This window comes from Pongo pygmaeus, chromosome 1, assembly GCF_028885625.2.
Source record: "Pongo pygmaeus isolate AG05252 chromosome 1, NHGRI_mPonPyg2-v2.0_pri, whole genome shotgun sequence".
In the NCBI taxonomy this organism is placed as follows: domain Eukaryota; kingdom Metazoa; phylum Chordata; class Mammalia; order Primates; family Hominidae; genus Pongo; species Pongo pygmaeus.
Window position 1 is genome coordinate 206,840,822 of NC_072373.2, and position 12,237 is coordinate 206,853,058.

At 47.1% G+C, this 12,237-nt stretch overlaps 1 protein-coding gene across 1 annotated transcript; it reads right to left on the reverse strand.

Annotated features, from left to right (window-relative positions):
* Nucleotides 1-6,172: 6,172 nt before the first annotated feature.
* LOC129008261 (fucose mutarotase-like) lies at nucleotides 6,173-6,896 on the reverse strand. The gene has a single exon (XM_054440276.2). The coding sequence runs from the start codon at nucleotides 6,876-6,878 to the stop codon at nucleotides 6,414-6,416; it is 465 nt and encodes a 154-aa protein (XP_054296251.1). The 5' UTR covers nucleotides 6,879-6,896; the 3' UTR covers nucleotides 6,173-6,413.
* Nucleotides 6,897-12,237: the final 5,341 nt, after the last annotated feature.

The following is a 12,237-nucleotide window of genomic DNA, read 5'->3' on the forward strand; positions in this document are numbered from 1 at the left end:
ACCATGTTGGCCAGGCTGGTCTTGAACTCCTGACCTCAGGTGATCCTCCCACCTCCGCCTCCCAGGTTCAAGCGATTCTCCTGCCTTAGCCTCCCAAGTAGCTGGGATTACAGGCGTGCACCACCATGCCCAGCTAATTTTGCATTTTTAGTAGAGGCAGGGTTTCTCCATGTTGGTCAGGCTGGTCTCGAACTCCCAACCTCAGGTGATCCTCCCACCTCAGCCTCCCAAAGTGCTGGGATTACAGGCATTAGCCACCGTGCCCGACCTAATATTTCACTTTTATCTTATTTAATAAATTAATTTTATATATACTTGTGACATGGGGTTCTCTAAACCCAGAGCAAAGGGTTGTGGAGCCCAGAGCAAGGGCCTCTCTTGCCTAATCTCGGGGGTAATATATTTGCTTGTATGTCCTTAAAATCTAATATAATGAAATATAGATAAACTATGGTATCTAATAGTTCTGCGACAGCTATCTCCACTAGAAGGATCCTGGAGCAGGCATTGACCACATACAAGGACCACAATTGCCACCAAATACTATGGCTCAGGGTTTTCCTTTTGGCAGCCCTTATCTGGTAAGACCCCAGCAAAGCTGACACTTCAAGCCCTCCCTTCTTCCCTCCTTTTCAAGGATCTGGACGCATAAGAGTTACAGGCTCTATACACAGGGACTTTCCTTCCTGGAAACCCGGTAGGAAATCCCATTATGGCTGCCTGTTTGCCAAACTATTCCCTTGACTGACAGGATGCAGCCTGTTCAAACTTCTCCATGTGTCTGTTGAAAAAGACGTGGCCTCACATAATTAATTAGGCATCTGTAAGGGAGAGAAGATGATCTTTCCCTTACCCATCGCAGGATTCACGGCTGAGAGTCCATAAGAAAGAACAGATAGGCCAGGCATGGTGGCTCACGCCTGTAATCCCAGCACTTTGGGAGACCAAGGCGGGTGGATCACGAGGTCAAGAGTTCAAGATCAGCCTGGCCAGGATGGTGAAACCCCATCTCTACTGAAAATACAAAAATTAACCAGGCGCAGTGGCAGGCACCTGTAATCCCAGCTACTCAGGAGGCTGAGACAGGAGAATCACTTGAACCTGGGCAGCAGAGGTTGCAGTGAGCCGAGATTGCCCCACTGCAGTCAGGTCTGGGTGACAGAGTAAGACTCTGTCTAATAAAAAAAAAAAAAAAAAGGAAAAGAAAGAAAGAACATAGAACAACAGAGAAGCATAACAAATCTATTTAATACAAATTTTATGTGACATAGGTGACTAAGAAATTAAGACTCCTCCGGGCACGGTGGTTCATGCCTGTAATCCCAACACTTTGGGAAGCCAAGGCGGGTGGATCACCTGAGGTCAGGAGTTCAAGACTAGCCTGGCCAACATGGTGAAACTCCATCTCTACTAAAAATACAAAAATTAGCCAGGTGTAAAAATTAGCCAGGCATGGTGGCAAGCGCCTGTAATCCCCGCTACTCGGGAGGCTGAGGCAGGAGAATCGCTTGAACCCAGGAGGCAGAGGTTGCAGTGAGCCGAGATTGTGCCATTGCACTCCAGCCTGGGCGACAGAGCAAGACTCCGTCTCAAAATAAATAAATAAATAAAAAATAGGCCAGGCGTGGTGGCTTACGCCTGTAATCCCAGCACTTTGGGAGGCTGAGGCAGGCGGATCAGAAGGTCAGGAGATCAAGACCATCCTGGCTAACACAGTGAAACCCTGTCTCCACTAAAAATACAAAACATTAGCCAGGCGGATCAGAAGGTCAGGAGATCAAGACCATCCTGGCTAACACAGTGAAACCCTGTCTCCACTAAAAATACAAAACATTAGCCAGGCGTGGTGGCAGGCGCCTGTAGTCCCAGCTCCTCAGGAGGCTGAGGCAGGAGAATTGCTTGAACCCGGGAGGCAGAGCTTGCAGTGAACCGAGATCATGCCACTGCACTTCAGCCTGGGCAACAGAGCAAGACTCCATCTCAAAAATAATAATAAATAAATAAATAAATAAATAAATAAATAATAAAAAAATTAGCCGGGTGTGGTGGCGGGCTCCTGTAATCCCAGCTACTCAGGAGGCTGAGACAGGAGAATTGCTTGAACCCAGGAGGCAGAGGCTGCAGTGAGCCGAGATCGTGCCACTGAACTCCAGCCTGGGCAACAGAGCGAGACTCTGTCTCAAAAAAAAAAGAAAAGAAAAGGAAACAAAAAGAAATGAAGACTCAAAGAAACAGGGGAAACTTTATTTTTATGGACAGTTATGCAGAAGTATGACTGGAAGAAGAAAAGGTATAATCTAATACCTTTTCTGATAATACACCAGGGGAACTTAGACCTGTTTGTCCCAATTCTTCTCTGTGTCTGTGTCTTCATTCCCTTCCTCTGGGTACAGGGAATAACTCCAGCTTTAAAGGAAAGTCAGAGAATTCTTTAATGGCTTACTTTAGGGAAGAATAATAGAAAGTCAGAGAGACCTTCATGCTTCTGCTGTTTTCTCAAATGTCAAAGGGGCCGTATTTTGGGGTAACATGTCCTAAACTGTGCCCCATACTGTGGCATTAAAGAAATCAAGTTGGGCCGGGCACGGTGGTTCACACCTGTAATCCCAGCACTTTGGGAGACCAAGGTGGGCAGGTCACCCAAAGTCAGGAGTTCGAGACAAGCCTGGTCAACATGATGAAACCCCGTCCCTACTAAAAATACAAAAATTAGCCAGGCATGGTGGTGCACATCTGTAGTCCCAGCTACTTGGGAGGCTGAGGCAGGAGAATTGCTTGAACCCAGGAGGTGGAGGCTACAGTAAGCCAAGGTCACACCAATGCACTCCAGCCTGGGTGACAGAGCGAGACTCCATCTCAAAAAAAATAAACAATAAAAATAAAAATAAAAATAAAAAATCAAGTTGAAGAAAAGTATGTTTTCATGGCTAGGCATGGTCACTCATCCTTGTAATCACAGCACATTGTGGGGGCTGAGGCAGGAGAATTGCTTGAGTCTAGGAGTTCCAGACCAGCCTGGCCAATATAGTAAGACCCCATCTCTACAAAAAACAAAAAATTGCCAGGTGTACTGGCACATGCCTGTAGTTACTCAGGAGGCTGAAGTGGGAGAATCACTTGAGCCTAGGAGGTTGAGGCTGTAGTGAGCCATGGTTTTACCACTGCACTCTAGCCTGGGCGACAGAGAAAGGCCCTATCTCAAAAAAAAAAAAAAAAAGAAAAAGAAAAGTTATGTTTTGTTAAAGGTAAGTGTCAAAATATATTGCCAAGTTAAAAAAAGTTTTATAGTATGATATAAAAGTATATTCAATAATAACCCAGTTTTATAAAAAGTATAACAGCTGTATTTGTTATTTATTGCTGCATAACAAATTATTCCAAAATTTAGCAGCTTGAAACAACACACGTTTTACTCACGGTTTCTGTAGGTCAGAAATCTGGGTACAGCTTAGCTCGTCCAGAAGACGAGGGTCTCTCAAGATTGAGAGTTGGTTCAGAGTCTCTCACAAGATTGCAGTGAAGGTGTCAGCAGAGGCTGTAGTCATCTCAAGGCTTGACTTGAGAAGAATCCACTTCCAAACTCACCGCATGGCTGTTGACTGGAGGCATCATTTCCTTGCCATGTGGACCTCTCCACGGGGCAGCTTACATTATGGCAACTGTTTTCCCTCAGGGTAAGTTAGGGAGGATGAGAGCCAGCAAGGTAGAAGTCATCGTCTTTCTGAAACCTAATCTCAGAAGTATCCCATACTCCAGAGGCTGAGGCAGGAGAATCACTTGGACCCAGGAGACAGAGGTTGCAGTGAGCCAAGATTGCACCACTGCACTCCAGCCTGGGTGACAGAGCAAGACTCCATCTCAAAAAATAAACAAATAAATGCATTTTAAAAAGCTTCCTTGTCCATTCTCATTATATCTTTCCCATTGCGATCACCAACAATTGTTTATGAAGGCTAGAGTCTTTTGTTATAATGTTGGATGCATTAGGCCTCAGGGGCAGGTCTCTGACCTTCTCCTGCCTCCTTTCATCTGCCCCAAGGCAGGACTTGGAGTCTTAAGACTCTCCGATGAGAGGGTCCCACTCTATACCCTGTGGGAAAGAATGCTAATATCGTGAAGCTTCCATAAAAACCCAAGAGGACTAGGTCAAGAGAGCTTGCAGATAGCTGAACACGTGGAAGCCAGCAGGAAGGGGAAGAAAAACTGGTCCAGGTGCTGGGAGGGTGGCGCACCCCAACTCCACAAGGCCAGAAGCTCCTGCGCTTGGGCCCCTTCCAGACCTCACCCTATGTATCCCCTCATCTGGCTGGCTATCTGTTTCCTTTAACATAGCTTTCTTAGTAAATCAGTAAATGTAAGTGTTTCTCTGAGTTCTGTGAGCCACTCTAGCAAATTAATCGAATCCAAAGAGGAGGCTGGGGGAACCCCAGCTTGAAGCCAGTAGGTCAGAAGTTCTGGAGGCCAGACTTGTGACTGGGAGAGTGGAGAAGGAGGGAGCAGTCTTGGGGACTGAACCCTCAACCTGTGGGATCTGGCACTGTCTCCGGGTAGATAGCGTCAGACCTGAATTGGAGGCCACCTGGCTGGTGTCTGCTGGTTGGTGGTGGGGAGAGACCCGCACACGTTTGGTTATGTAGCAGGACAAGCCACAGACAAAACCCCTCAGATACTGAGTTAAAGAAGGAAGGGCTTTATTCGGCCAGGAGCTTCGGCCAGACTCACGTCTCCAACAACCAAGTCCCCCGAGTAAGCAATTCCTGTCCCTCTTAAGGGCTTACAACTCTAAGGGGGTCCGCATGAGAGGGTCGTGATGGATTGAGCAAGCAGGGGGTATGTGACTGGGGGCTGCATGCACCAGTAATCAGAACGGAACAGAGAAGGACAGGGATTTTCACAGTGCTTTTCCATACAATGTCTGTAATCTATAGATAACATAACTGGTTTAGGTCAGGGGTCAATCTTTAACCAGGCCCAGGGCTCGGCGCCAGGCTGTCTGCCTGTGGATTTCATTTCTGCCTTTTAGTTTTTACTTCTTCTTTCATTGGAGGCAGAAATTGGGCATAAGACAAGATGAGGGGTGGTCTCCTCCCTTAGTCACAGAAGTTTTCTTCTGTGTAGTTGATCGTTGTGGTGTGAGAGTAGAGGAAAAACCCAGTGTTAGGACAGTTTCTCCCTAGACGATCTTTACTCAGTTATATGATTTGCAAATATATCCTCCCATTCCCTAGGTTGCCTTTTGAGAAACTGTTGATACTATCCCTTGATTTAGAAAAGTTTTTAAATTTGATGAAGTCTTGTCTGTTTTGTTCTTTTGTTGCCTGTGTTTTTGGTTGTCATCGCCAAGAAATGATTGTCAAATCCAGTGTCATGAAGCATTTGTCCTATGCTTTCTTGCACGTTATAATTTTATCATTTACATTTAGATGTTTGATCAGTTTTAAGAGTCAATTTTTTATTTTATTTTTTTTGGAGAGAGTCTTACTCTGCCACCTAGGTTGGAGTGCAGCGATACAATCATAGCTCACTGTAACCTCGAACTCCTGGACTCAAGGGATCCCATTTTTAAGTTAATCTTTGTATATGATGTTAGGTGAGGGCCTCACTTCATTCTTTGGCACGTGGACATGCAGTTTTCCCAGCCCCATTTGTTGAAAAGTTATCATCCTTTTCCATTCAATGGTCTTGGCAGCCCTGTTCCATTGATCTTATGTCTGTCTTAATGCTAGTTCCCACTGTTTTTGTTACTGCAGTTTGTAGTAAGTTTTGAAAGCAGGAAGTGTGAGACTTCCAACTTTGGTCTTTTTCAGTTGTTTTGGCTTTTCGAGGTCCCTAATATGCCATCACTTTTGCTATATGCTATTTGTTAGACGCTAATCACTAATCCCCACACTCAAGGAGGGGAGATTACCCAAAGGATTTGAATACAGGGAGGCAGAAATTACTGCAAGACATTTTAGGGGCTGACTACCAGAATAGCTAACTTTTTTTTTTTTTTTTGAGATAGAGTCTCACTCTGTCACCCAGCATGGAGTGCAGTGGCGCAATCTCGGCTCACTGCAAGCTCCGCCTCCCGGGTTCACGCCATTCTCCTGCCTCAGCCTCCCGAGTAGCTGGGACTACAGGCGCCCGCCACCACGCCCAGCTAATTTTTTTTTTTTTTTTTTTTGATTGGCGACTACGTTTTTCCATCATTTTCACAAATCAGGGACACTTATCCCAATTGGTAGGGCCCACCCCAAGACTGCCGGCCCCCTAGAGCCCTGGCCAGGGCCCACCCCAAGACTGCCGGCCCCGTAGAGCCCTGGCCAGGGCCCAGGTCTGGGAGTTGTCACTGGGAGGCCTGTTGTGAGTGGTGGTACTGGAGCTCAGGGTGCCCCCAATTCCTCTTCTGGCCCAGGTGGTCTTCACCAGGCCTACAGCAGGGGGTTGAGGGCAAGCACCCCCTTCTTGAGGATGAGGTTTCCGTAGAGGGCCGTCTCCCCCGTTGCCACAACAGCAAAAGCCTTCTTAGCCCGCTCATAAAACTCAAACCTCTCTATCTTTGCCAGGGCTCTCGTGCAGCCGGCCCCGCGTAGGATGGACTCGTACTCCGTCCACACCGGGGTCTGCAGGCCCCTCTCCTTGTCGCTGGGCACCGGCTCCATGACTGCAGCCGGATTCTCCACATAGGTGTCCAGGGGCAGCAGCTTCAGCACGGCCTCCAGGAGCTGCGGGATGCCCAGGCCGTCTGCACGGATCTCCATGGGCCCACACTGGCAGATGGAGGAGGCCGGGAAGTTCAAGTCCGCAAGAACGATCTCGTCCCCGTGCCCCATCCGCGCCAGCGCGTAGAGCAGCTCGGGGGACAGCAGTGCGGGGATACCCTTCAGCGCCACCATGGCCCGGCAGACGGGGCAGGCGGGGCCTGGGGGCCGCTAATTTTTGTGTGTGTGTGTGTGTATTTTTAGTAGAGACGGGGTTTCACTATGTTAGCCAGGATGGTCTCAATCTCCTGATCTCGTGATCTGCCCGCCTCGGCCTCCCAAAGTGCTGGGATTACAGGCGTGAGCCACCGCACCCGGCCTACAATAGCTAACATTTACTGAGTACTTAATATAGTAAGCCATATGTGTATATACTCGTATAATCTTCACAACAGCCCTGGGAATCAGAAATATTACTATGCCTGATTTGTAACAGAGGAAATTGAGGTTTAAAGAGATTAAACAATTTACCCATGGCCCTCCAGCTGGGATTCAAACCCAGTCTGTCCAACTCCAAAGCTGTGCTTTTAATCCTTACACTGCCTATGCACACATAATTACTTCCATGTCTCAGATGAATGGGAAATGTTGCTGGTTATCATTTAGAGCTTAGCTTGATAATTTGCAAAAGTCTCAGATGACTGCTCATGAGTAGAAGAATAAGCGCTCTCAGCTGAATTTAGTATTAGTCAAATGAATTTGAGAAATCCTATTTTAGTTCAATGCCAACTTGTTATAGAAGTTTGCTACCCACTGTGGAAAAGAAAGGACAAACCCACAAACATACTGAAGAATTTTTCTTCTTGCCGCAATGGAAACTATTTATGTTCTCCGGCTTCTATAAGAAGAAGCTTGGCTCGAAGGAAGCTTCTGGACCTAATTTCATAAGCAGCTGCATCATAACGTAAAAATCTCTCTCAGACATCTCCTAGAGCTTCTGACTCACGTCACACATGACAGAACTTGGTGAAAACAAGTTTCCACAGAGCCTTTCCTCCTAAGAAAGTTCTGCTTTCAAATAACTCCATCCGCACCTCCTCCCCAGCCAGATTCTAACACTGGTGTGAAGAGACAACCTCCTTCTCACCCTGGGGAACGTGTCAGGGAGTGTCTGAATGAGTTATAAAGATTCTCTTCTCCTCTTTTCCCCCTTCTTTTGTGACCACATCTGCAAACTCTGAAGAAAGAACATGTTGGTTTGGGTTTAAAACCCAGAATAGAAAGCTGGCATTAGAAATGTTTCAGGAATGCTGAGAATTTTTAGAGGTGTTCTTTTTTTTTTATTTTTTGAGACAGAATTTCGCTCTTGTTGCCTAGGCTGGAGTGCAGTGGCGCAACCTCAGCTCACTGCAACCTCCGCCTTCCAGGTTCAAGTGATTCTCCTGCCTCAGCCTCCTGAGCAGCTGGGATTACAGGCATCCGCCACCAGGCCCAGCTAATATTTTGTATTTTTAGTAGAGATGGGGTTTCACCATGTTGGCCAGGCTGGTCTCGAACTCCTGACCTCAGGTGATCCACCTGCCTCAGCCTCCCAAAGTGCTGGGATTATGGGTATGAGCCACTGCACCTGGCCTAGAATGTGTTCTTAAAGGTTCTTGTTCTCATTATGTTTTTATGAGCAGGTATAATTGTCTTAGTGCTTCAGCTTAATAGAGGAATCCACTCCATTCAAATATTTTTTTTTCTGAATCCCAACTCAGTCCTTGGCACTGGATGGGATGCTGTGAGGGTGCAGAGAGGAATAAGACGTGGGGCTTTCCCTTAAGGAGCTTTAACAGGAAGACCCAGAAATAGGAGCAGCCATGTCTGCTATAAGGCAGAACAGGCCAGATGCTATCAGGGAGTTGCAAGTAACCATAAACATGTGCCAAACACAGTCTCTACAAAAAAAAAAAAAAAAAAAAAAAAAAAAAAGAGCAGGGCATGGTGGTTCAAGCCTGTAGTCCCAGCTACTTGGGAGGCTGAGGTGGGAGGATCACTTGAGCCTGGGAGGTCAAGGCTGCAGTGAGCTGTGGTTGCGCCACGGCACTCCAGCCCAGGCAACAACCAGAGTGAGAATCTATCTCAAAAAAAAGAAAAAGTTTTCAGCCGGGTGCAGTGGCTCACACCTATAATCCCAGCACTTTGGGGGGCTGAGGTGGGTGGATCACCTGAGGTCGGGAGTTCGAAACCAGCTTGACCAACATGGAGAAACCCCATCTCTACTAAAAATACAAAATTAGCCGGGTGTGGTGGCGCATGCCTGTAATCCCAGCTACTCGGGAGCCTGAGGCAGGAGAATCGCTTGAACCCGGGAGGTGGAGGTTGCAGTGAGCCGAGATCGTGCCATTGCACTCCAGCCTGGATGACAGAGTGAGACTCCATCTCCAATAAATAAATAAAGTTTCCTCCCGTTTGCACATGGCATTCCTTTCATTTACAGAAGCCCTTTTCTACACTCTCACAAGCTGTCCTGAGAGTTTCACCCACCCCCGCGGGGACAGCACAGGTTAAGAGCACAAGCTCTGGAGCAAGGCAGCCTGGTGTTGAATCCCAGCTCTGCCGTGCAGACGATGCATAACTCTGGGCAAGTTACTTAACATATCTGGGACAGTTTCCCCATTGGGAAAGTAAAAATGATATTTCCTGTTGGCCCAGCACAGTGGCTGACGCCTGTAATCCCAGCACTTTGGGAGGCCAAGTCGGGAGGATCACTTGAGCCCAGGAGTTCAGGACCAGCCTGGGCAACATGGCGAAACCTCATCTCTACAAAATACAAAAATTAGCTGGGCATGGTGGCACATATCTGTAGTCCCAGCTACTTGGAGGCTGAGGTGGGAGGATCACTTGAGCCCAGGAGGTCTAGGCTGCAGTGAGCCGTGATGGTGCTCCAGGCTGGGTGACAAAGCAAGACCCTGTCTCAAATAATAATAATAATAATAGTAATAATATTCCTTATCTTGTTGGGTGGTTATGCAGATTAAGTGAAGTGGTCAGTTTAAAGGGTTTAGTGGTCAGTTCATAGAGAGCATTCAATGAATTAGCAGTTGTGACATCTCCATTTCCTAAATGAGAAGGCTGAGGTGTAACTGGTCCAACTGATTTGCCCAGAATTATTCAGCTAGTAAGCAGTAAGGGCAGGACTTGAGCCCAAGACTTCTGGCTCCAAGTCCAGTGCTCGTTCTGTTGTTTAGCAGCCTGAAAGCTATGGGAGGCCAGGACCTGACCCAGGGGCTGCGGAGGAAGAGTAGAAAGTGGGAGGAGTGGCGATCCAGAGAGGTCTCCTACGATAACATGTAATGGAGACTTTCTTTGAGCTGCTGTATGTGAAAGCCTTCGTCTAAGGATTATTTTCAACAGCAACTCAATTTATTGGGTATCCTACTCAATGTATTAGTGTAATTTCTTTCTTTACATTGAATGTTCAACACCTTTTTTTTTTTGAGATGGAGTCTCACTGTGTCACCTAGGTTGGTGTGCAGTGGCGTGATCTCGGCTCACTGCAACCTCTGTCTCTCAGGTTCAAGTGATTCTCCAGCCTCAGCTTCCTGAGTAGCTGAGATTACAGGTGCATGCCACCCCACATCCAGCTAATTTTTGCATTTTTAGTAGAGACATGGTTTCGCCGTGTTGGCCAGGCTGGTCTCGGACTCCTGACCTCAGGTGATCCACCTGCCTGGCCTCCCTGTTGGCATTACAGGTGTGAGCCACTGTGCCCAGCTGAATGTTCAATTACTTTTGATTGCTCTCTCTTCTGTGTTCCCAAACACACTGTACAAATTCTGTTATTGAAGAGTAATTGCCCCAAAATTTAGTGGCTTAAGGCAACAACAATCATTTCATCATCTTTCAAGGTTTCAGAGGGTCAGGAATTCAGAAAGGGATTGCCTGTGTGGTCTGACTTGGGGTCTCTCATGTGGTTGCTGGTGGTGAATGGTGGACGGAGCTGGATGGGCATAGCTCTGCCTTCATTTACTCTCAGAGCGGGCCGGGAGCAGTGGCTCACGCCTGTAATCCCAGCACTCTGGGAGGCCGAGGCGGGCGGATCACAAGGTCAGGAGATCAAGACCATCCTGGCTAACACGGTGAAACCCCGTCTCTATTAAAAACACAAAAAACTTAGCCGGGCGTGGGTGGCGGGCTCCTGTAGTCCCAGCTACTCGGGAGGCTGAGGCAGGAGGATGGTGTGAGCCCGGGAGGCGGAGCTTGCAGTGAGCCCAGATCACACCACTGCGTTCCAGCCTGGGCAACAGAGCGAGACTCCTTCTCAAAAAAAAAAAAAAAAAAAAAAAAAATTATCACTCTAACATACTCTATTGGTTGAAATGGTCTTAAATGTCTTCTCAGGTTATCTTTGGAAAATACAACCCGCCAGGCGTGCTTTTGTGTCTACCTTTCCTGCCAGAACACTCATTCATGCAGTCACTCAGGTGCTCATTTGTTCCCTCATTCAACATTTGTTGAGTGCCTATTGCTCTCCAAACACTAAGGTAGGCCCCTTATATAGATTATTTCATCTAATATTCAGGTCAACCCTTTGAAGTAAATGCATAATCCCCGTATTTAACACGTGAGGAAGCTAAGGTTCAGAATGGTGCAGTCATGTGAATGAGTCGAGAACCCATGATTTTAACCCATAACTGTCCATTCCAGAGCCTATGCCCATTCCTTAACCAGACTGCCCTCCCAGGATCAGCATAACCTTGCTGCCTTCAAGGCTTTTGAGTTTGTACCTTGGCTAAGCTCTGTGCTCTTCATGCCCCCAGGACTGGTCAGAGGGGCTGGGGAAAGGAACAAGGGAAATACTGTATGGGGCCAGTGGGAAGGAACCCCAAGTCCTGTGCCAGCTATGGAACTTCCACTTGTGGTCCCAGAGGTTCTGGCTGCACAGTGCAGGGTTGGGATTCATGCCCTTATTGAGGAGACAACACCTATTCACACATGACCAACAGGAGTTATTTTGGTGCCAACTCAAAAGTCAGCTGAGTGTCAGCATGGAGTGCTGAGTTGAGAAAGATCGTGAGCAGACTCTGGGCTGGGCAGGAATAAGGGACTTGATCCATTAGTTATGTCTGCCATTGATACATAACCAGGTATGTTGGCACACGGGCCTTGCATCCCAATCTTACAAAACCACATCTCTTTTCATATGGGTCAATACTAAGAAGCAAGCACCACAAGGGCAAGGATTTTGTCTGTTTTCATCCCTGCTATATCCCCAGTGCCTAGAATAGTGTCCTTCAGGGATTAGGATCTCAGTGAATATTTGTTGAATGAATGAGACAATTATGGTTAAGTGGTTAAATGGATTGACTCCAAGCCAGTCCCAATTCTAGGTTTGAATTCCAGCTGTGCCACTTGCTGGCTGGATAATTTGGGTAAGTTGCTTTGTTTAACTTTTCTGAGACTCACCTACCTCATTTGTCTATTCATTTATTCATTCAACAAATATTAGTCGAGCACCTAATGGATGTTGAACACCTAATTTTGGGGATGTACCAAACACTGGTCTAGA

Bases quoted from the DNA above. Each gene is read 5' to 3' on its own strand.
- LOC129008261 (XM_054440276.2), bottom strand. From the start codon at position 6,878: ATGGTGGCGCTGAAGGGTATCCCCGCACTGCTGTCCCCCGAGCTGCTC.